Source organism: Geotrypetes seraphini, chromosome 2 (assembly GCF_902459505.1).
Source record: "Geotrypetes seraphini chromosome 2, aGeoSer1.1, whole genome shotgun sequence".
In the NCBI taxonomy this organism is placed as follows: domain Eukaryota; kingdom Metazoa; phylum Chordata; class Amphibia; order Gymnophiona; family Dermophiidae; genus Geotrypetes; species Geotrypetes seraphini.
Window position 1 is genome coordinate 181,434,371 of NC_047085.1, and position 25,379 is coordinate 181,459,749.

Below are 25,379 nucleotides of genomic sequence, written 5' to 3' on the forward strand. Positions count from 1 at the left end.
AACTCTCTTGGTATCTCGGAGACTTTCCACCTCCCGGGCTTATGTGAGGGTTTGGCATCTATTTGAGGAGTGGTGTGATGTGCATGGGGTGGTCTCTTTTCGCGCTTCCCTGCCTAACATCTTAGAGTTTTTGCAGGATGGCCTGGATAGGGGACTGACTTGGTCTTCTCTCTGGGTTCAGCTTGCGGCTTTGTCGGGGGTTAGTGAAAAGTCAGCATTTGACTGCCATTCCTAATGTGATTCGCTTCTTGCGGGAGGCCAAGTTGCTCAGGCCTCCCGTGCGGCCCTCTGTTCCATCTTGGAATCTCAATCTGGTTCTGTCTGTTCTAGTGCGCCCTCCTTTTGAACTATTGGGCATCTGCTGTTTGAAGGACCTTACTCTTAAGGTAGTCTTCTTGGTGGCCATTACTTCAGCTAGACGTGTTTCTGAGCTGCAGGCTTTCTCTTGTAGGGCTCCCTTCTTGGAGTTTTCTGGGGAGCGGGTTGTCTTGCGGCCTGTTCCTTCTTTTCTGCCAAAAGTAGTTTCTCCTTTCCATGTCAATCAATCTGTAGTCCTCCCAGTGTTGGGTAGTCAGGAGGGCTCTTCTGAGCAAAGACAGCTGCACAAGTTGGATGTCAGTCGGGTCCTTCACTCTTATGTGCAGAGGACCCAGGAGATCAGGAAATCAGATCATCTCTTTGTCCTTCTAGTGGGTCCTCATCATGGGGATGGCGCTTCTAAGGCTTCAAGGAGACTATTGCTTCTGCTTATCTTCTGAAGAAGAAGCCTGTTCCAGAATTTCTCAAGGCTCATTCTATTAGGGGTTAGGCAGCTTCTTGGGCTGAGTCTTCTCTAGTGCCTCCAGTGGATATTTGCAAGGCTGTAGTTTAGTCTTCTCTGCATTCCTTTGGCAGACACTACTGTGTGGATGTTCAAGCGCATCGGTGAACAGGTACTGGTGTTGGCCCTTCGGGAATTCCACCCTTGATGGGTACTGCTTTGGTACGTCCCATCTGTAAGGAACTATACCGGTCTATCAAGCGATACAGAAGGAGAAATTAGGTTCTTACCTGCTAATTTTCTTTCTGTTAGCTTGTAGACCGATATTGTTCCCCACCCTATCTGTCTTTGTGCGGTGATTGCAGGTTTTTGTTTGTGTGCAGATTTTGAATTTTTCTGCGGGTTCTAGTATTTTTCTAGAGCTGGGGAGAAGTAAGAACAGCAGCTATGGCTCAACTGGCTTAGCTGGTGAGCTGTGAGGATGTTTTATATACCAGGTTTATGTTATACACATGTTCCAACAGTGGTTTATAAGTATTTGTTGTTTTTTCTCCACTCCTGTTCGGAGTTTGTTATACTGTTTTCAGAATTTTCCTAGGGTCTGCTTGGCTATTTGGCAGACTGGATTAGTAGAGGGGATCTAATACTGATATACAAGTTTGATCTCAGTCTCAACTTGCTGGTAACAGTGAGGTATAATACCCATCCGTAAGGAACTATACCGGTCTACAAGCTAATAGAAAGAAAATTAGCAGGTAAGAACCTAATTTCTCCTTTATCCCAGGACAAACAGGCAACATATTCTGTACATGTGGGTGACGTCATCTACGGAGCCCCCTAGCGGACGTTTTCGCAAGCAGACTTGCTTGAAGATCTTCAAGCTTGCGAGTGTACCGTGTATGCGCGAGTGCCCCTCCCGCCCGACTCAGGGCGTGCGCCTCCTCATCATGGCCTCAGTTTTAAGTTTTCCGCGGAGCCAAAAGCCCTGCTCCCTTGCTCTGCGCGAATTCGTAGTGCTTCTTGCACCGCGGCTTGCTTAATTATTTTCGGGTGAGTCGCTGTGCGGCACGCCTTGTTTAAAAAAAAAAAAAAAATTTTCCTCGTACTTTTTTTTTTTCGACCGGGCTACCGTTTTTTTGTTAGGCCACCTGGCCTCGCAGGGCTGCTGCTGTATTTTTTTCCTATGTCCCGGCCTCTTTCCGGGTTTAAGAACTGCACTAAGTGCGCCCGAGTGATCTCCATCACCGACCTGCATCGTTGGTGTGTGGAGTGCCTTGGGGCTGATCATCGCGCCGAGTCTTGCCCACATTGTGCTACTCTCCAGCCTTGGGCTCTTCGTCGGCAGGTGGCCAAGATCCTACAACTTTTTGGCCCCATGGAGACAGCGGGGACAGCCTCAGTCTCGGCCCCACCAGTGGGGGCCTCAGTTCCGAAGGCCTCAACCTCAGTGAAGTCCCCTTCGACCTCGAAGGCCCTGACTTCGGCTCCTCTTGCCACCCCGGCCTCGTGTAAGTCTCCTGTTACTTCCACAGCTGTGCCAGCAAAAAAACCTCCCTCAGAATCTCATGCGAGTGCTTCTTCATCCGCCTCTTCGAGACATCGTCCTAAGCGTGCCTCCTCACGTAGGGAATACTCTTCCTCGAGGTCACCCCCGAAGGAGTGCACTGTTGCACCTCAACCCCTGGATTCGCTGGTCTCGGTGCTGATGTTCGAGGACATGCTTAAAGCTATCCTTACTTCACAGATTTTCCTCGGTTCTGGGTCAGCTGACACTGGCCCCGACCCGGTCCCAGGCTGACCAGCCTGGGCTTTCCTCCGAGGTTCCTCGAGGCATGTCTCGCAAGTCCCGCTGCTTGCCCTCGAGTGATTCCTCTTCTTCTGATTCGCGGCCTGCTACTCTCTGAGTGTCCCGGGCGGGACCCCGGACTGGAGCTTCCTCCTCTTTGCACCTTGTACCTTCGAAGTGGCAGAAGTCGTCCCCGCCTCATCGGGGCCGGTCCCCGACCGTGAAACACGCCGGACTCCTTCCCCACCTCTTTCTTCGGGGCGAGGGGTTTCTGAGTCCAGGTTGACAACGCCTGTGGGCGAATTATCTTTTCTATCAGCTTCTCCGATGCTTCGGATGGTGATACCTCGGACGCTGGGGTCCTCCCCAAGTCGTCTTCAGCGAGGCCGTTCCTTGACGCCCCTGGGACAGTTCAGTAGAACGTCCTCAGTGTCCCATTCTCGAGACTCGGAGGCTCCCGCCTATTATTCGAGGGAAGTCTCCTTCTATTTCTCTGCTGCTCCGAGATCTCGCTCTACTTCGCCTTTGGAGGAAGAGTCTTCTTCTCGAACCTCCTCCTTTACCCGGTTTGTCTCAGACATGGGCAAGGCTCCGAAGCTGGATCTCCAGTCCGAATCCCAGTACAATCAAGAGTATTTGGCGGAGATGGGGCTCCCTCATCCGCCCCATGAGGCACTCCGTTTGCCTCTGCATCAGCTGCTCCGGCAGACATTCCTGCGGAACCTGGATACTCCTTATGCTGTCACTGCCATTCCCTCCAAAATGGAGTCCCGTTACCAGATGGTCCCGGTCAAGGGATTTGAAAATGCGCAGCTTTCCCATCAGTCCCTGGTAGTGGAATCTTTGTTAAAGAAGTCTAATCCCTCCAAGGTCTACGCCACTGTCCCTCCAGGCAGGGAAGGGCGTACAATGGACAAGTTTGGATGCCATCTCTATCAGAACTCAATGATGGCAAACCGAATTCTCAATTATAATTTTACCTTCATGTCTTATCTTCGATACTGTGTGGACGCCCTCCACTCTTTCCAGTCGGACTTGTCTGCTCCTCATCGGCAGGAGTTCTGTCTCCTCCAGGAGACACTATCCCAACTCCGTCTCTATATGTTTCAGGCGACTTACGACACCTTTCAGTTGTCCTCGAGGGTCATGGCCTTTGCGGTCGCCATGCGTCGCCTGGCTTGGCTCCGGATAGTGAACATGGACCCTAACCTCCAGGATCGTCTGGCGAATCTCCCGTATGTGGGGAATTAGCTGTTTGATGACTCCATCGAGGCCACGCCTTTTGGAGCATGAGCGGTCGTTCGCTTCCCTAGTTAGGCTCAAGCTGAAGACTCCTCTGGCTCGACCATACAAGATTCCTCCTCGGCGATACCCGTAGAAATCTACGCCTGCGTTCTCTCACCCGCCCTCGAGGTGACCCCAGCAGCAGCAGCAGTGTCCATCTAAGGTCCAGCCGCCCACTCCGGCGAAGCCTGGGCCGTCCTTTTGACAATTCCAGTCTGAGCCTGCCGGTTCCCTTCCTCCTGGAGCCCTCACCCCTTCCTATCGGGCCATCTCCATCATTTCTATGCTTAATGGGAAAAGTTTACCACGGATCTGTGGGTGCTTTCCATCGTCTGGGATGAGTACTCCCTGCACTTCAGTTGCGTACCCCCGGACCTTCCGCCAAGAGAGTTTCCTTCTTCCAGTGAGTAACTTCCCCTTCTTCTGCGGGAGGCTCAAGCCATACTCCACCTTCGGGCGGTCGAGGAGGTTCCTCCGGGGTAGTTGAACCCGGGGTTTTATTCCCGGTATTTCCTGGTCCCCAAGAAGACCGGGAGACCTGTGTCTGATTTGGACCTCTCGGCTTTGAACAGGTTTCTGGTCAAAGAAAAATTCAGAATGCTCACCCTTCCTACGTTATATCCCCTAATGGACGAGGGGGACTGGCTGTGCTCGTTGGACCTCAAGGAGGCCTATGACCACGTCCCGATTCATCCAGCTTCTCGCCAGTATCTGAGATTCCGGGTGGGGAATCTCCACCTCCAGTATCGTGTGCTCCCCTTCGGCCTTGCAGCCTCCCGAGGGTTTTCACAAAGTGCCTGGTAGTGGTCGCTGCGGCCCTGCATCTGCAGGGGTTTCAGGTATTCCCCTACCTCGATGACTGGTTGATCAAAGCATCATCTCGCCGGGAGGTTCTGGTAGCGACAAATTGGACTGTTTCTCTCCTTCAAAGTCTCGGCTTTGAGGTGAACTTTCCCAAGTCCCGACTAAGAAATGCAAGATCATGCACCTCGGCAGCAGAAATCCGTGCAGAACTTACACCTTGAATGGTGAGACCTTAGCTAGAACTTCAACAGAACGAGACTTGGGAGTGATCATCAGCGCAGACATGAAAACTGCTGATCATGTGGAGAAGGCTTCATCTATTCTAAGGCAAGACAGTTGTTAGGTTGCCGGAGTTTCGTCAGCCGGAAGCCTGAAGTCATAATGCCATTATACAGAACCATGGTGAGGCCTTATTTGGAATACTGTGTGCAATTCTGGAGGCCACACTACCGAAAAGATGTGCTGAGAGTGGAGTCGGTGCAATGGATGGCCACCAGGATGGTCTCGGGGCTCAAGGTCCTATCGTACGAGGAAAGGCTGAAAAATTTGCGGCTGTACTCACTCGAAGAACGTAGGGAGAGAGGAGACATGATCGAGACATTTAAGTATATTACCGGCCGTATCGAGATGGAAGAAGAGATTCTCTTTCTCAAAGGACCCTCAGCCACAAGAGGACATCCGCTCAAACTCAGGGGCAGGAAATTTCATGGAGACACCAGGAAATATTTCTTCACCGAGAGAGTGGTTGATTCTTGGAATGAGCTCCCAGTGCAGGTGATCGAGGCAAACAGCGTGCAAGAATTTAAGAGCAAATGGGATGCCCATGTGGGATCCCTTAGAGGGTTAAGCCAAGGGAACCTGTCACCAGGAGTGGGATCCCTAGGATAGTAGACTTGGGGGTGGGTCAGTAAAGTGGACAGACCTGATGGGCTATGGCCCTTATCTGCCATCATCTTCTATGTTTCTATGTTATGTCCATCCCAGTCCCTCAAGTTTATTGGGGCGGAGCTGGACACTTTTTGTTTTTGCTCTTTCTTGCCTTGGCCTCATCAGGAGACCTTTATCCATCTGTGTCAGAAGGTGTCTCTCCTGTCCTCGGTTCCGGCCCGTCTCATGATGGTCCTGTTGGGCCATATGGCTTCCACGGTTCACTTTACTCTTTTTGCCAGACTTCACCTCCGCATACCTAAGTGGACCCTGGCGTCCCAGTGGAACTAGAACCGGGATCCGGTGTCTCAATGCATTGTCGTGACTCCTTTGTTGCAGGGTTTCTGTTTCACGCTCCTCCCCGGAGAAGGTTCTCACGACGGACTCGTCGGCATATACTTGGGGGGCTCATCTGGACGGTCTACGTACCCAGGGCCTCTGGTCCAGTGTGGACCGTCTCTGTCACATCAATTTCCTGGAGCTCCGGGCGGTGTTCAACGCTTTGAAGGCCTTTCGTCATCTGCTTTGCGACCGTGTGGTGCTAGTTCGCACAGACAACCAGGTAGCCATGTATTATATCAACGAAACAAGGGGGAACGGGGTCCCTCTTCCTGTGCCAGGAGGCGATGCAGCTCTGGGATTGGGCGATCCGCCGCAACATCTTTCTCCGTGCGGTCTACATTCAGGGCCAGCGGAACAGCCTGACTGAAAAGTTGAGCCGCCTTCTGCTGCCTCACGAATGGTCTCTTCACTCTTTGACTCTGCGTCAGGTGTTTGCCCGGTGGGGGACTCTGGATATCGATCTGTTTGTGTCCCCCCTCAATCACAAGTTGCCTCGTTTCTGCTCCAGGGTTTACACCCCTCTCCAGCTCGAGGCGGATGCTTTCCTTCTGGATTGGACGAACCTGTTTCTGTATGCGTTTCCTCCCTTCCCTCTGATTCTAAAAACTCTCGTCATGCTCAAGTCCACTCATGCCACCATGATTCTGATAGCTCCTCGGTGGCCCAGGCAGCCGTGATTCTTCCTCCTGCTGCAGCTCAGTGCCATGGACCCTCTTCTTCATCCTGTTTTTCCTTCTCTGCTTACGCAGAGTCGGGGTTTTCTGCTCCATCCCAACCTGCATTCTCTACACTTGACAGCCTGGTTCCTAGTGACTTGATGGCCTCTTTCCAGTTTTCTCAGTCGGTACTGGAAGCGTCTCGGAAGGAGTTCACTCGACAATGTTATCATCAGAAGTGGACTCGCTTTTCTTCTTGGTGTGCTCTGCAGTGCCAGGTGCTGCAATCTGCCCCCTTGTCTTCTGTGCTGGATTACCTGTTGCACTTATTTGGTGCTGGTCTCAAATCCATGTCCATTCGAGTCCACCTCAGCGCCATTGCTGCTTTTCATCAGCCGATCGACGGGAAACCGCTCTCTGTTCATCCTGTGGTCTCCCGTTCATGAAGGGTCTTTTCCACGTGCATCCTCCCCTTAAACCTCCTTCCGTGGTTTGGGATCTCAATGTGGTCCTTGCTCACTTGATGAAACCTCCTTTTGAGCCACTGGCGTGTGCTCACTTGAAGTATCTCACGTGGAAGGTTGTGTTTTTTATTGCACTCACTTCTGCTCGTAGGGTCAGTGAGCTGCAGGCCTTGGTGGCGGACCCTCCTTTCACTGTTTTTCATCATGATAAGGTGATTCTTCGTACCCATCCTAAGTTCTTGCCTAAGGTTGTTTCGGACTTTCATATTAACCAGCCTGTAGTCTTTCCGGTATTTTTCCTGAAGCCCCATTCTCACCCTGGAGAAGCGGCTCTTCATACTCTTGACTGTAAGTGTGTGCTGGCCTTTTACTTGCAGCGCACTGCGTCTCATCGGACTACTCCCCAGCTTTTCGTCTCTTTCGATCCCAATCGGTTGGGGCGTTCTATTTCTAAGCAGACCATTTCTAACTGGTTGGCCGCTTGTATTTCTTTCTGTTATGCTCAGGCTGGTCTCTCCCTGCCATGTCGGGTCACTGGGCATATGGTCAGGGTGATGGCGGCGTCTGTTGCTTTCCTCCGATCGACTCCTATTGAGGAAATCTGCAAGACTGCCACTTGGTCCTCGGTTCATACTTTCACCTTTCACTACTGTCTGGTTGCTTTCTCCAGGCATGACGGCCATTTTGGCCAGTCAGTTTTGCAATATCTGTTCTCCTAAATTGCCAACTCTCCCACCGTCCCTTTCTGGTTAGCTTGGAGGGCACCCACATGTAGAGAATATGCTGCCTGCTTGTCTTGGGATAAAGCACAGTTACTTACCGTAACGTGTTATCCAGGGACAGCAGGCAGATATTCTCGCAACCCACGCACCTCCCCGGGTTGGCTTCTTTGCTAGCTATCTGAACTGAGGCCACGCTGAGGAGACGCACGCCCTGAGTCGGGTGGGAGATGCACTCGCACATGCGTGATACACTCGCAAGCTTGAAGGTCTTCAAGCAAGTCTGCTTGCGAAAACGTCCGCTAGGGGGCTCCATAGATGACATCACCCACATGTAGAGAATATCTGCCTGCTGTCCCTGGATAACACCTGTTACGGTAAGTAACTGTGCTTTCCGGCGTAATTCTGCGCCTGTTCCTTCCTTTCTTCCCAAAGTAGTCTCGGCCTTTCACGTTAAATCAGGTGGTCCGGCTTCCTTCTTTTACTTCCTCCTGTTCGATGGAGCAGGACCGAGTGTTGTGGTCCTTGGATGTCCCTAGGATCCTGTTGTGGTACTTGGAGGTCACAAACGAGTTTCGTGTCTCTGACCATGTTTTGTACTGGCGGGTCTTGCCCGCAAGGGCAGGCTGGCTTCCAAGGTTGCCATTTCCAGGTGGATTCATATGGATATTTCCTCAGCTTACATAGTAGTCAGTGAGAATCCTCCCCTTTTGGTGCAGGCTCATTCTACCAGAGGCATTTCTTCCTCGGGCTGTCCTTCGCGATCTCATTGAAGGAGATTTACAGGGCTGCTACCTGGTCCTCCTTGAATACTTTCACCAAGTTTTACCAGATCGAAGTGGTGGCCAAGCAGGATTCTGCTTTTGGTTCCTCCATTTTGGCAACAGGCTTATCAGTCCCACCCTGACTATATAGAACTGTTCTGTTATATCCCACTAGTCCAGGAATAGAGTGATATTGTACAAGAACGAAAGCTTAGGTTCTTAGCTTTGCTAATCTTCTTTCTTGTAAATCCATACTCTTTTCCTGGAACACACCCTGGAAACTGCTGATTCGCCAATTGTCTACAAGTACTGGTAAGCTGGATTTCTAATTTATTGACCATCCTTTCTAAGAGTTCCATCCGTATGTGTTTAGTACTTTGTCTAGGGAGTCCCTTGTCCCACTGTCCCGTTCAGTCAGTGCAGGCTGTGTCTCCTTATAGCACTGTTATTTTTATTGTTCAATTATTTGTTTCAATTGTTCTGGTTTCAAGATATGAGTAGATTAGACTTATTGGTTGGGGAGTATCCCCGTACCCTTCTTTCTTGCCTTTGTCCTCTATAGGTGTTTCTGGCAGCTTTGTCACAAACTGGATTCCTGGAGGGCAGTCCTGAGGTAGGAGGGGAGAGGCTTAAGACTCTGTATAATGAGTTCCCTGTAGGCTGTCTGCTGACCATAGGAGAATAACCCACTAGTCAAGGAATAGAGTGTGGATTTACAAGAAAGATGATTAGCAAATGTAAGAACTTAATCTTTTGTTAAGCTATGATGTATAAATCTTCAGCAGTAACAAGAATGCTGAAGAGATGTTTCAAATAAAAATAATATACACTGTGAACCAAAAAAACCCACACCAAAATGTTTTTTATTGTATCTTCTACAGAACTCTGCCGATTCTTATGAAATTTAGTGTGTCATGTCCTGAATGAAGTTGATATAAAATGCTGTAAATTTTCTCACTGCACCACAGCACTACCTTTTGAAAATGAATTGTGAACTGAATAAAAACATATAAAAAAAATTATGTAAAGCCAAAAAGTAATGTTTCAATTAAGCAGATTTTCGAAATTCGCTCCTTTGTACGAAGGCATTCCCTCATCCTTGGCAGACAATGATCTTGCCAATGATACTCTGCTTCAGCTCAGCCCAAACAGAGATGAGGTGCTGTTTAAGGTCCGATATCATTGTCTGGTAGACGTGTTCCTTTATCAGCCCCCAGATCTGGAAGTCAACGTCAGCAGAAGCACAAAGGCCCTTCAAACGGGCCCTGCGCTGACAGTGAGGGGGATGGGACCTGTAAGGATAAGGGCTGGAGAAGTGGAGAGGCGCTGGTGCCGGCTGATTGCTTACATGATGTTCCTCTCTTTGTGAGAGGCATGTCCTTTAGTCAGTCAGCCGGCACTGGCACCTCTCCTCTCCAGTGTGCCGCGGCACACCTGAAATCTCAGGAGGCACACAGTTTGTGATACACTGCTTTACAGCATATATATTTAAGGTCCTTTTATAAAAAGTTAAATGGTATTCTTACAAAATTTGTTTGGCTGGGTAAAATGCCTAGAATTGCCTTAGTATCTTTACAAAAACCAATTATGGAGGGTGGGGTAAATTTTCCAAACTTTTATAAGTATCATCAGGCCTATATTTTACGCCAGGGTATGTATTGGGTCCTCCCAGAGCTCATGGAAAATATCCCAGATTGGTTGTATTTGGAATGGCGACTCATGTTTCCTTTACATTTATCTCATGTTCTGAGTATCAAGATGCCTAGGAAATATAAAGAGAACAGAATATTAATGGATACATGGAAAACATTACGTTATGTCAGTAATTTAACACCTAGTCCAATACACAAATCAACAAATAAATCTTTATGGGTAAACTCCAAGATTCAAATTGGGGATTTAAAGTCATATGGAAGCATTGGATTATTGCTGGTATACGAATTTTAGATGATGTTATTTCTTTTTTTAAAAAATCTTTATTCATTTTCATATCTTACAACAAGTGTATAATAATCAGAAAAAGTTTTAACAAATCACTTGACAATCTTACTTATAATCATTAAAATATAAAAGAATCCCTTCCCACCCACCCATTTATTAATAATAAAACAATTAGCAATTATTATCTTTCCCAATCCCACCCCACCTATATCTTATATAATACCAAGGTGTTTAAGATATAAGTAATCAATGGCCCCCAAATATTTTTAAAATTATGATAATTTCCTTGCTGTATGGCAAGCACCCTCTCCATTTTGTAAATATGACATACTGAATTCCACCAAAAGGTATAAAGTTATTTCAAATGATAAACTGCTTGATTTTTCACAGTTGCAACATAAATTTGGTCTTAATAAATCACAAAGCTTTAAATGGTTGCAACTGAAGCAGGCTATTCAGAAGGGGTTCCCTGAATGGAAAAATCTTAATAATCAGTATAGTCTGGAATTCTTATGCTTTCAGGCGGATTTCTTGGGACACCAAGCCGCACAGTGGTATAAATTGATATCTGGATATATAAATAAAAAAAACAAAGAATGGTCTTAGAGACATTTGGAGCATTGAGATTAAGCATTAAATTTCTGCGTCTCAATGGCCACGAATTTGGTCTTGGAGAAGGAGATGTACAATGTCTGCATCTATGAAACAAACTTTTTTTTTTTGTTTTGTTTTGTTTTGAACCCCTGTTCGATTACAAAAGTTAGATAGCTCTAAGTCTAATAGATGCTGGCATTGTAATCTGGAAGCAGGGACTCTGGACCATTTAATATTCTATTGTCCCTGTATCATGGTCTTTTGGAAATCAATCTGGTCCCAAATTAATTGTTTACTAGAAAACCATGTAGCATTATCATATGATACAATTCTGTTCGGGATGTCAATGAGAGCAAAAAGTCAAATTTCATCAAGTAATAATAAACTTGTATTGATTATGATAGGAGTCGCCATACAACATATCACCAGTAATTGGAAAAATTACAGTAGGCTTAACTATACATTTTGGTGGAATTCACTATGTCATATTTATAAAATGGAAAAAACAATTGCCATACAAAAAGGGAACTATAATAATTTTAAAAAGATTTGGGGGCCATTGACAAATAATTGCAATGATTAGACACCATTATCCACTGAAAGTACACTTATACATAGGGAGGAGGGGGGAGGGTATAAAGTTCTATTAAAGGTTTGATCAATAGATAATAATATAATATTTATATGATATTTTTGATTAAAATATTTGTGGGAAGGGTGGGTGGGGAGGGTATAAATTTATGTTTTTAAGATGATGTTAGAAGAAATACAAGTGATGTTTACAAGGTTTAAATGATGTAATATTGTGTTCTTGATGTAAGATGGAAAAATGAATAAAGAATTTGGAAAAAAAGGCATATATATTTAAATAAAATGGTTACTGAAATTTCTTTTTTAAGGATTTTTGGACCCTGAGAAGAAGCTTTTTTCACATCGAATATTGTCACGAGATGAATGTATTGACCCATTTTCTAAAACAGGGAACCTCAGGTATGCGTAATTTACTATGATATTGTAAAAGTAAACAGATAAATGTGTGTGCTAGAGCGATTATAGAACAGTGAGGGCCAGATTCTCAAAATTCACCGATAAAATCTGACGAGTCGAGGTAGTGGGAGCAATTTTACTTTTACAGGTGATTCTCAGCATAACAGTATGCAAATTATATGCACGCTATTTGTGCGGAGAATCACCAGTAAAGGATGGGAGGAACTGTGCCTAGCGTTTGCTCAGAAGAGTAATCGCTAAGTACAGCTCCTCCCTCTTGACAAAAATGGAACGCCCCCTTCCCCCCAAAAAACATGCTCTTGGATGCTGCTCTCCCTGACAACTCAGCTGACTGGGGCTACTCCTGCCGCCAGGGTCCCCCCGCCAATAATCCCTCCCCCGAACCTCCATCCCTTTAAATTGAAGGATGGCCAGAGGGATGCCTACTCCCTCCAGCTGGCAGGCTTCTGGGTCCCCCAACAACACTTTACCACCCCCCCCATTACCTTGAAGTCATAGGATGTCCGGAGGGATATCCACTCTTTCTGGCAGGCCACCGCTACCGCAGCTCTCCCAGTAGCCCCCCTACCCCCTGTACCTTGAAGTCGAAGGACAACCAGAGGGATACCCATTCCCTCCATGCCGGCAGGCCCACCTCTTCAAAATGGCAGGCCTTCCCCTTCCTGATGCATTCTGGGATGTACTGGGAGGGGCCTAAGGCCCTGATTGGCTCAGATGCTTAAGGCCCCTCCCCCTGGGATGATCCTAAGGTGCCTGAGCCAATCAGGCCTTTTCTCAGATCATCTTGGAATGCATTGGAAGGGGCTAAAGCCCTGATTGGCTCAGACACTTGAGGCCTATGACAAATGCATCTGATGTGCCATTCTGGATGGACAGGTAATATCTCCATGCTCGTGGACCATTCAGAAGGAATCCATTCCAGCTTTGAATCCCTCTTCCTTCACTAGAGGGAGTGGTCATCCCTCCAGCTGTCCTTTGACTTCAAGGTGTGGAGGGGTGAGCAGCTGTCGGTAATCCATTGAAGCAAAATAGAAGTTTTAATATAGGTGGGATCAGCAGTGACTGCAGTGATGATAGTAGGCATAGTAGGTGCTATCGGCTGGGCTTGCAGGTCACTGTGTATATTGGAAGCAATAGTAGCAGAGAAGATGGGATCAGAAAGTAGAAGCAATTGCAGGTAAGGGGCCAGCAGTGGGGGGGTGACAGCCTGGGAATAATAATGCAGAAAGTGAGAAGAGAGAGAGAGGTACTAATGGTAGGAAGAGAGAAAAGGAAACTTACTGACTTCTGGAAACTGATTGGCGAGAAGAATAGAGTCTGATTGGGGAGCAAGATATATAGCGACTGGTGGGTACTGATTGGAGGCAGAGGCTGGGGGATTAGGGTGTGTCAGTTTTGAAGATGTCATAATTTTAAAAAAGCACTAATGAAAAAATCGTACAATTTCATGTGGAAAACCAACAGCTAGCTTTAGATTTAGTATTGTATTTACCTACCTGGAACTTGTTTAATTCTCATATAACACTTTAAGTATAACATTTTATTACAAATTAATATTCTGTAATATTTTGAATATTATGTAATAAACCTAATATTCTTATTAGATAGAAAATCCTCCCCTCCCATCACAATATTACATTCAAGTACCATTACAATGAAACTATTGACATAATCATATATTATGAAGTACTAAAAATAACCCCCCCCCCCCAATATTTCCCCTCTAATCAAATATCTTATCTTGGGAAAAGTTTATCATTCATTACAAAAATCTGTTAATGGTCCCCATATCTTCTGAAATTTACCAAAATATCGTTTCAATATCAAGTGTGTATTTATAAGTTCATATGAGTTTATCTGCTACACTTGTTGTAATGTGCAAAAATGAATAAAGAATTTAAAACCTACCTGGAACTTGTAAGAAATGATGCAAAAATACACAAATTACTGAAATATGTTTAAGTGCTCTGATAATAGTTTTTCTAGTGCAATAGACGTGTCATTCTGGACGGACAGGTAATATCTCCATGCTTGCGAGCCATGCAGAAGGAATCCACTCCAGCTTTGAATCCCTCTTCCTTCACTAGAGGGCTCTGCTGCCCCTTTCGTTTTTTTCTTTTGCATGCAAACCAGAAGGAGTGTTTCTGATATTCTCTGTATTTTTTATTTTTTGCAAAATTTTGAAGGCTTTCCGTGCTCAGAGCTTCTCTTGTTGAGGCTCAGATCTGCCTGTGTGGAGGAGAAGCAGACTGAGATATGCAGCTGACATACCAGTTCCTCTGTGGTATCTGTTGTCTAGCCTGCAGATATTTTTCTGGAGCTCAGGGTCCATTCCACTTGTAGCATTGCTTGCCTACTGCGTTGCAGGGGCTTGAGTGCAGGCCATCAGGCATCTGTGTGGTGCTCGGTGGTGCTCTGCAGGGTGCTGACTATGTTTCGCCTCCTCCCTTTCAGGTCTGCGGGGGGGGTTCGAGGCTTGGTCAGACACCGGTCTGACTAGAAGCCTAAAGATTCAGTGTTGGAGGAGCGTTGAGGAAGTGATTTCTTCTCCTCGATCCAGTTACCTTGGAGCTGATGCAGGTTGCAGCACATTTCCAGCACAGGCTGTTACAGCTTATGAGGAAAATCGAGGGGGAGATGTCTTTAAAGCCATTTTTTCAGGTTTCTGTCCCTTCTCTTAGGTTTACACAGCTCCAAGATCAATGTTTTTTAATTTTTTGTTTTAATTGTGTGCCAAAACGCTGCCTTGGCAACCAAAGATTGTGGACATAGATGGTTTTGGAACTGCTTGGAGCTAAGTAACCTTGTTTTTCAATTCAACCTTCTTACAATTCATGTTTTTGTCCGGTCCATTACATATATCTATATTTTGTTGATATTTAATTGCATGTGAGTTTAGGGATGTGAATGGTTTTCCTTCCCATTTTTACTTTGGGAGTTTTTTACTTCCCGCCCCTCTCTGCATAGCGGCCAATGATAAACAGAAAGGACTCTTTTTTGAGCAGTTGCTCTATTGAGTTGTATCCCTATGAATTTTGAAGCCAGTTGGTAAAGGAATTAATATATTTTTGTGTAATTTACCAGATATTAACATTTTATAGATACATACTTTTTGAATTTGTTGATACAACATAACAACATAAGAACATAAGAATTGCCACTGCTGGGTCAGACCAGTGGTCCATTGCGCCCAGCAGTCCGCTCCCGCAGCAGCACTCAGGTCAAAGACCAGAGCCCTAACTGAGATCAACCCTACCTGCGTATGTTCCGGTTCAGCAGGAACGTGTCCAACCTTGTCTTGAATCCCTGGAGGGTGTTTTCCCTTATAACAACCTCCGGAAGAGCGTTCCAGTTTTCCATCACTCTCTGGGTAAAGAAGAACTGCCTTACGTTTGTACGGAATCTATTCCCTTTTAACTTTAGAGAGTGCCCTCTCGTTCTTCCTACCCTGAAGAGTGTGAACAACCTGTCTTTATCTACTAAGTCTATTCCCTTCAGTATCTTGAATGTTTCTATCATGTTCCCTCTCAGTCTCCTCTTTTTGAGGGAGAAGAGGCCCAGTTTCTCTAATCTCTCGCTGTACGACAACTCCTCCAGCCCCTTAATCATTTTAGTTGCTCTTTTCTGGACCCTTTCGAGTAATACTGTGTCCTTCTTCATGTACGGCGACCAGTGCTGGACGCAGTATTCCAGGTGAGGGCGTACCATGACCTGATACAGAGGCATGATAACCTTCTCCGATTTATTCGTGATCCCCTTCTTAATCATTCCTAGCATTCTGTTCGCCCTCTTCGTTGTCGCTGCGCATTGTGCGGATGGCTTCATTGACTTGTCGACCAGTACTCCCAAGTCTCTTTCCTGGGGGGTCTCTCCAATTACCGCCCCGGACATCCTGTATTCGTGTATAAGATTTTTGTTACCAATATGCATCACCTTACACTTATCCACGTTAAACCTCATTTGCCATGTCGCAGCCCATTTCTCGAGCGTGTTTATGTCCTGTTGCAGGTCTTTGCAATCCTTCTGCATCTTCACTACTCTGAATAGCTTCACAAATTTAATCACCTCGCCCATTGTACCAATTTCCAGGTTGTTTATAAATATGTTGATCAGCACGGGTCCAAGCAACGAACCCTGCGGCACTCCGCTCGTGATGCTTTTCCAATCCAAGTATTGTCCATTTATCCCCACTCTCTATTTCCTATCCGCCAACCAGCTTTTTTTATCCACATGAGTATGTCACCCTCGATTCCATGGCTCGCAATTTTTCATAGTAGTCATTCATGCGGGACCTTGTTGGTAGCCTTCTGAAAATCCAGATATACAATGTCAACCGGCTCGCGCATGTCTATCTGCCATTTTTTCAAATTATTATATTGTAATGGCAAATGTTTAATAGGTTTTTTAGGTTTTAAGCGGGTGATAAATTTTATAAATAATAAATAAATGTTTGTTATATTTTCCGAGCAGAACTAAGTTGTAGTTTTGGAAGTTTCCTCATATCCCTCCTTCACATGTGTTTCTATATTGGGCTATCGCCTGCTTTGGTACAAACTGAAGGGGACAACAGAGACCTCTAGTGAAAGAGGAGGGATTCAAAAGCTGGAGTGGATTCCTTCTGCATGGCTCGTGAGCATGGGGATATTACCTGTCTGTCCAGGATGACACACCTATATCCTACAAAAGACATTATCAAGGTAAGAACCTAATCTCTTTTTATGTTTTCATTGCATATGATGCCTCAGTTATCAATTTATCTCATTTTCCCATACTGACACCAACACATTAGTTTCATTATCCCAGGACAAGCAGGCAGCGTATTCTCGCATATGGGTAACATCACCAACAGAGCCCCGGTACGGACCACTTTAAAAGTGCATTGCCACTATAAGACTTTAGAAAGTTCGCTATAGCCCGAACCGCGCATGCACGAGTGCCTTCCTGCCCGACGTGGTCGTGCGGTCCCTCAGTTTTCTAGTTTCTTTATAGCTAGTAAGACGCGCTTCAGCTTCTGTTGAAGTTTATTTTTCTTCACTTGCTTTCCTGCTCTCACAGAGTGTGACGTTTTTGCCATAATTTGTTTCTTTTCTTTTCTTATCGTTTTGTTTTTTTTATTTAAAAAAAAAAAAAGAACAACAGTATTTTTTATTTTCCCGTTGCGGGCTCTGGCCCACTTTTCGCCATAGAGTTCGATTTGTCAACGGCTGTCTTCCCGTCTATGTCCTGGCCGTTGACGGGTTTCAAAATGTGCGGTCGTTGTGCTCGGGCCATTTTGTTATCTGACCCTCACCGCTGATGCTTGCAGTGTCTGGGATCTGAGCACAGTGCTGACTCTTGCTTCCATTGCTTTTCCCTTCAGAAACGCACCCTAAAAAACCTGTTACTTCAGCAAAGATTACTATTCGGCGCTGCAATGGACACAGAGCCAAGTTCATCTCAGACACCGTCAGCGACACCCAAGACCGCATCGATCAAGATGACACCGAGGGTGGATCCACCAACGTTAACTCCGGTGTCGCAATTCACAGTGTGTAAGCTGGCTAGGAAGCCTTCCTCTACCCCCTCTGGGCCTCAGGTCAAAGCAACAGTGAGCCAAGTCCTGCCGACTTCAAGGAAACCCAAAAAACGTTCCGCTCCGATTTCGGTGAGTGCCTCAACTTCGGCCTCCTTATCGCCAGAGCGTAGAACTGCACCAAAGGTACTGACAAAGAAGCCAGCAGTACCAGTGCATACTTTGAAGCAACAGATTCAGGAGTTGCTTAGGGATGAGTTGCGGGACCAGTTACAAATTCTGCTCCTGATTCAAGTTTTTCCCATGTCGACGTCGACTCCACCAGTGCCAGTCCAGTTTGAGCCTTCGACACCGGTTGAGCCAGTCGTGGAATCTCCATCGGTGCTTTCACTGCTTGACCAGGAACTGACACCTACCATTCACCGGCACCGATCTATTTCAACTCAGACATCTCCTGACTCGACGCTGGTGAGGTTGGGTAAAGTATTGCAGAAGTTGAAACATCTTCAACCTTTGGTGCCGCTTCCTCAGCGTCGAGCAACCCGAAATTCAGACCTCTTGGATGATTCAGATCCAGAGCCTGTTCTATCTGATCATGATGGCTCTTCAGAAGAGGATTCTCTTTACCAACCCTCTCAAGAGCTTCCTGTTTTGACTGAGAAATCTTCGTTTTCTACATTTTTGGGCGAAATGTCTGAGACCATGTCTATTCCTCTTCAAGCTGACTCTAAATGGTCTTAAGGAGTTTCTAGATGCTTTAGATTATGATCAGCCACTTAAGAAACTCCTCACTCAGGCTCCTTATTCACGACATTCTACGGGAGACCTTTTACAAAAATTTGGAAACGACATTTACCATTCCAGTGGCTCCTCGTAAGTTGGACTCTTTGTATAGGGTATTCCCTATTCCAGGTTTTGACAAAGCCCAGCTTCCTCGTGAGTCTCTCCTCAGGAAAGACCATGGACCGGTTTGGCAAGAGACTCTTCCAAATTGCTGTTAGCCAACCATTCTGGTAATACACATTTCATTTCTCTCTCTACTTGAAACATCTGATCAAGCAAGTCGCTACGTTCCAAAAATACCTACCAGAATGTAAGCTTCCTGCTTTTCAACTCTTCATGTCTGATCTGCTGCGGCTTCGTATGTATATGGTTCATTCCATGTATGACTCTTTTGAACTCACTTTTCAGGTGGCAGCATGAGACGTCTAGACTGGTTTTGAGTCTCTGAACTAATAATCAGGACAGGTTGGCCAATGCTCCTTGTCTGGGGGATGAACTTTTTGATGACTCTACTGATACTACTACCCAGAAATTGTTCACGCATGAAACCCGATGGGACATTCTGGTGAAACCCAAAAAGAAACCCCCTCCTGCTCGTCCTTTCAAGCTACAATCTTCTTATCAAAGATTTGCTGCAAAATCCACAGCTCCTGTTCCGCCTCAACCAAGGAGACAGAGACAGCAACAACTGCGTCAGCAGCAACAAAAGCAGCAGCCTGCTCCTCAGCCTTTTTGATGTGTTCCTTCAGAACATAGCCAACGTCACCATTCTACAGACTGCCTCAGCCCATCAGAGGCCATTTTCAATTTTACATAGCTTGCTGGGAGCTCATAACATCAGATCTCTGGGTACTCAACATCATTCGTCAGGGTTATACACCCTTCCACCAGACCATCCTCCAAGAGAGTCTGCTTTGGACCCTGCACAGTCCTCCCTTCTTCTTCAGGAGGTTCCATCCCTTCTCCCTGCTGAATGCTATTGAGGAAGTTCCTCCCTCTCAGCAGCGGCAGGGATTCTACTCCTGTTACTTCTTAGTTCCCAAGAAGACCGGAGGCCTGAGACCCATCCTGGATCTCAGAGCTCTCAACAAATTTCTACTCAAAGAGAAATTCAGGATGTTATCTCTCACCCTGCTTTATCCTCTCCTCGATCAGAACAACTGGCTATGTTCTCTGGACCTCAAAGAAGCCTACACACATATTCCAATTCATCCAGCTTCCAGGAAGTACCTCTGGTTTCAAATCATTTAATCTCATTACCAGTACAAGGTTCTTCCTTTCGGACTGGTATCTTCTCCCAGAGTCTTCACGAAGTGCCTGATAGTGGTGGCTGCATCTCTCCGTTCGCATGGCCTTCAAGTCTTTCCTTATCTGGACAACTGGTTGATCAAGGCTCTGTCGTCTCAGGAAGTGGTCCAAGCAACATCGTAAACCATTTCTTTTCTTCAGGCTCTAGGATTCAAAGTCAACTTCCCCAAATCACATCTCATTCCAACTCAACGTCTGCAGTTCATTGGGGCAATCGGTGCTGGGGCCAATCCTGTTCAATATGTATGTAAGTGACATTGCTGAAGGGTTAGAAGGAAAAGTGTGCCTTTTTGCAGATGATACCAAGATTTGTAACAGAGTAGACACCGAAGAGGGAGTGGAAAATATGAAAAAGGATCTGCAAAAGTTAGAGGAATGGTCTAATGCCTGGCAACTAAAATTCAATGCAAAGAAATGCAGAGTAATGCATTTGGGGATTAATAATAGGAAGGAACCGTATATGCTGGGAGGAGAGAAGCTGATATGCACGGACGGGGAGAGGGACCTTGGGGTGATAGTGTCCGAAGATCTAAAGGTGAAAAAACAGTGTGACAAGGCAGTGGCTGCTGCCAGAAGGATTCTGGGCTGTATAAAGAGAGGCGTAGTCAGTAGAAGGAAGAAGGTGTTGATGCCCCTGTACAGGTCATTGGTGAGGCCCCACTTGGAGTATTGTGTTCAGTTTTGGAGACCGTATCTGGCGAAAGACGTAAGAAGACTTGAGGCGGTCCAGAGGAGAGCGATGAAAATGATAGGAGGCTTGCGCCAGAAGACGTATGAGGAGAGAATGGAAGCCCTGAATATGTATACCCTAGAGGAAAGGAGAGACAGGGGAGATATGATTCAGACGTTCAAATACTTAAAGGGTATTAACGTAGAACAAAATCTTTTCCAGAGAAAGGAAAATGGTAAAACCAGAGGACATAATTTGAGGTTGAGGGGTGGTAGATTCAGGGGCAATGTTAGGAAATTCTACTTTACGAAGAGGGTGGTGGATGCCTGGAATGCGCTCCCGAGAGAGGTGGTGGAGAGTAAAACTGTGACTGAGTTCAAAGAAGCGTGGGATGAACACAGAAGATTTAGAATCAGAAAATAATATTAAAGATTGAACTAGGCCAGTTACTGGGCAGACTTGTACGGTCTGCGTCTATGTATGGCCGTTTGGAGGAGGATGGGCAGGGGAGGGCTTCAATGGCTGGGAGGGTGTAGATGGGCTGGAGTAAGTCTTAACAGAGATTTCGGCAGTTAGAACCCAAGCACAGTACCGGGTAAAGCTTTGGATTCTCGCCCAGAAATAGCTAAGAAGAAAAAAAAAAAAAATTTAAATTGAATCAGGTTGGGCAGACTGGATGGACCATTCGGGTCTTTATCTGCCGTCATCTACTATGTTACTATGTTACTAGACACCACCCTCATGAGAGCCTTTCTTCTTCCAGATCGCCTTCAAGCTCTCATACGTCTGTGTCAGCAACTGCTTCCTCTTCAATCCATCTCTGCCAGACACATGATGGTTCTTCTAGGCCACATGTCTTCCACTGTCCCTTTGACACAACTGGCAAGGCTACATCTTCGCACTCCTCAGTGGCCCCTTGCTTCTCAGTGGTCTCAAGCGACAGATCCTCTCTCAGGACATATATCTGTGACATCATCTCTTCTGCAGTCGCTTCAATGGTGGATGACCTCCTTCAATCTATCCAGAGGTCTCCTTTTCCGTTTACCCCATCATCACAAGATCATTACGACAGATGCATCCCTTTATGCCCGGGGGGCTCAGATGGACGATCTGCAAACTCAGGGTCTTTGGACCATCAGGGAACGGAAATTTCACATCAATCTCCTTGAACTCAGAGCGATGTTTTATGCCTTCAAGGTTTTTCATCATCTCCTCTGCCCTCAAGTCCTCCTCCTTTGCACAGACAATCAAGTAGCTATGTACTACATAAACAATCAAGGAGGCACTGGCTCTCTCCTGTTATGCCAAAAAATCTGGACTTGGGCAACGGCTCGCAACCTGTTCTTGAAGGCTGTCTATATTCAAGGGGAGAAGAATTCCCTAGTGACAACCTCAGCAGAATTCTTCAGCCTCACAAATAGACTCTAAACTCTTCAACTCTTCAGTCCATCTTTGCTCAATGGGGCACTCCACAAGTGGACTTGTTTGCGGCCCCTCACAATCACCAGTTGCCCCAGTTTTGCTCCCGGTTTTACTCTCCTCTGTCGATGCCTTTCTCCTGGATTGGACAGGCCTGTTTCTATATGCATTCCCTCCAATCCCTCTCATGTTGAGAACTCTGTTCAAACTCAAGAGAGAAGCAGCCACCCTGATTCTCATTGCTCTACGGTGGCCCAGGCAACATTGGTTCTCCCTTCTACTTCAACTCAGCTCCAGGGAGCCCATACCTCTTCCAAAATTTCCTACTCTGCTTACTCACAATCAAGAGTCACTTCTACATCCCAACCTGCAATCCTTTCACCTGACAGCTAGGTTTCTCTCGGCATGAGTTCTTCTGAATTACATCTCTCTCTGCCTGTACGTCATATTATTGATGCCTCCAGCCACTCAACCACGCCACCAGCCACTCAACAATGTTACCAACAAAAGTGGACTAGGTTTTCTTCCTGGTGTCTCCTTCATCATCACGATCCCACTTCCTTGGCAGTGGAGTTGGTGTTGGATTATCTTCTTTCCCTGTCAGACTCTGGGCTTAAATCTACATCCATACAAGTCCATCTCAGTGCTATTACTGCTTTTCATGTACCAGTAGAGGGAAAGCCTCTTACTGCTCATCCTTCGGTCTCCAGATTCATGAAGGGGCTTTTCAATGTCAAACCATCTCAAGCCTCCACCTGTCGTCTGGGACCTTAATGTGGTTCTATCCTGTTTGATGAAACCACCATTTCAACCAATGGCCACAGCTCATCTCAAGTTTCTCACCTGGAAAGTGGTCTTCCTTATTGCTCTCACCTCTGCCAGGAGAGTCAGTGAGTTACAAGCCTTAGTAGCAGATCCACCCTTCACAGTTTTTCATCATGACAAAGTGGTTCTATGTACGCATCCAAAGTTTCTTCCAAAAGTTGTCACTGAATTTCATCTCAATCGATTGTTCTGCTAATGTTTTTTCCTAAACCCCATTCTCATGCGGGAGAAACCACTCCACATACTTTGGACTGTAAACGGGCTTTGGCCTATTACATTGACCAGACAAAGCCTCACTGAACTTCTCCCCAACTGTTCATCTCGTTTGATCTGAACAAGTTGGGGCATCCTGTTTCCAAGAGAACGATTTCCAACTTGCTGGCTGCCTGCATTTCGTTCTTTTATGCTCAGACTGGACTGGCACTGGAGAGTCGTGTCACAGCCCACAAAATTAGAGCTATAGCAGCTTCTGTGGCTTTCCTCAGATCTACTCCTATTGAGGAAATCTGTAAAGCTGCCATCTGGTCCTTAGTTCAGACCTTCACTTCTCACTACTGCCTGGAGTCATTCTCCAGATGGGATGGACACATCGGCCAATCTGTATTACAAAATTTATTTTCCTAAAGGCCAACACTCCCACCATCCCATTTCTGTTAGCTTGGAGGTCACCCATATGTGAGAATATGCTGCCTGCTTGTCCTGGGATAAAGCACAGTTACTTACCGTAACAGGTGCTATCCAGTGACAGCATGCAGATATTCTCACAACCCACCCACCTCCCTGGGTTGGCTTCTTAGCTGGCTTAGACTGCGCGAACACAGGCGGAAAGGCAATCGCGCATGCGCGGTTCAGGCTATCGCAAACTTTCTAAAGTCTTAAAATGGCAATGCACTTTTAAAGTGGTCCGTACGTCACCCATATGTGAGAATATCTGCCTGCTGTTCCTAGATAGCACCTTTTACGGTAAGTAACTGTGCTTTTTCTCATTCGCATGTTTTTGACATAGCGTTGTAATAGTGATAATCTATTATAGAAAATCTTCAAAGAAAAACAAGACTAGAAGTTTGGACTCGTTTACATCATTTGGTGGAATCAGGCAAAGAACAACTTGTACCTGAGCTACCAATTGTCGGAGATCTGTTTAGATATAGATTGTGTTTTGAAAAATGTTTTGGCTTTTAATGTGGTTAAATATAAGTCTTTTGAGCTATTATAAAGACAGATTGACAGTAGTGAAAAACTAAGAGTGACAATTAAGAAGCAGTGGTTAGTTTTAGTTAAGTCTGTTGTAGATTCTGGCATTATGATTTGAACAAAATAGTAGTATTTATGTAACATTTCAGGCAGAGACAATATAGTACTTAGAGGGGACATGATAGAGACCTATAAAATCATGAAAGGTATAGATAAGGTAGAGCGGGACATCAAAAACAAGAGGGCACTCTGAAAAACTGAAAGGAGACAGATTCAGAACGAATGCTCGGAAGTACTTCTTCATTCAGAAGGTGGTGGACACCTGGAATGCGCTTCCAAGAGAGGTGACTCCCTCCAACTATTCCGAAAACAACTGAAAACCTGGCTTTTCTCTAGCATATAATAATCTCTTCTCCTGATTACATCCCCTCTTTTTATGCTTTGTAAACTCCTTCTCTTCTCTCTTCCCTCTTCCCATATTTTTTAAACTCTGTAAACCGTGTCGAGCTCCACTTCAGTGGAGAAGATGCGGTATATAAACCTAAGGCTTAGTTTAGTTTAGATGATAGGACAAAGTACAATAATGGGTTTCAAAAAAGGCTTGGATGACTTATTGAAGGAGAAAGGGATTACAAGGTATAGATAGAGGAGTACTTTACATGGTACTTCAGGATTAGGGCATAAACAATTCAGGTGGAGGGAACTTACAGGTCAAGGACCTGGAGGGCCGCCGCGGGAGCGGACTGCTGGGCGCGATGGACCCTGGTCTGACCCGGTAGAGGCAATTCTTATGTTCTTACTATTGTCAAAAATCCTTCTCTAGCAGAATTATGTAATGTTTTCCTTTCATGGGAAAGATTGGCTTGAGCGCACAAGTAAGATTGAATCAGGCCCACAGTGAATAGCATCACACAACCAGGATGGAACAATTTTCCCAGACTTCAAAACTAAGTGTAAAGTTTTAAGGATTTAAACATAGAAACATGATGGCATCCGCAGTAACCATTATCTCTTTCTCTCTCTGAGAGATCCCATGTGTCTATCCCAGACCTGCTTGAATCCAGACACAGTCTCTGTTTCCACCACCTCTTCTGGGAAACTATTCCACGCATCTACCACACCTTCTGTAAAAAAAAGTATTTCCTCAGATTACTCCAGAGCCTGACACCTCTTAACTTCATCCTATGCCCTCTCATTGCAGAGTTTCCTTTCAAATGAAAGAAACTTGACTCATGCACATTTATGTTATGTATGTATTTAAACGTCTCTATCATATCTCCCCTCTCCCACCTTTCCTCCAAAGTATACAGATTGAGATCTTTAAGTTTGTCCCTTAACGAAGACAACACACCATTTTATTAGCCTTCCTCTGTGTCTGGACCGACTCCATCCATTTTATATCTTTTTGAAGTTGTGGCCTCCAGAATTGTACACAATATTCTAAATGAGATCTCACTAAAGTCTTATAAAGGGGCATCAATACCTCTTTTTCCTACTGGCCATACCTCTCCCTATGTAACCTACCATCCTTCTAACTTTCGCCGTCACCTTTTCAACCTGTTGGGTGTGATTGTATGTGATGATCTTAAGGTGGCCAATGTCCCATTGTTCTGTTGTGC

At 45.8% G+C, this 25,379-nt stretch overlaps 1 protein-coding gene across 9 annotated transcripts in view; it reads left to right on the forward strand.

Annotated features, from left to right (window-relative positions):
- Positions 1–25,379, forward strand: part of CTDP1 (CTD phosphatase subunit 1) — a 287,209-nt gene that overhangs the window by 71,277 nt on the left and 190,553 nt on the right. For all 9 annotated transcript variants that reach the window (XR_004538415.1, XR_004538416.1, XM_033934443.1 and 6 more), the window contains exon 6: positions 11,941–12,031. Coding sequence is in view for 7 of the 9 variants with exons in the window: in XM_033934443.1 (XP_033790334.1) it covers positions 11,941–12,031 (91 nt within the window). In the remaining 2 variants the exon portion in view is untranslated. The remainder of the gene's footprint in view (positions 1–11,940; positions 12,032–25,379) is intronic.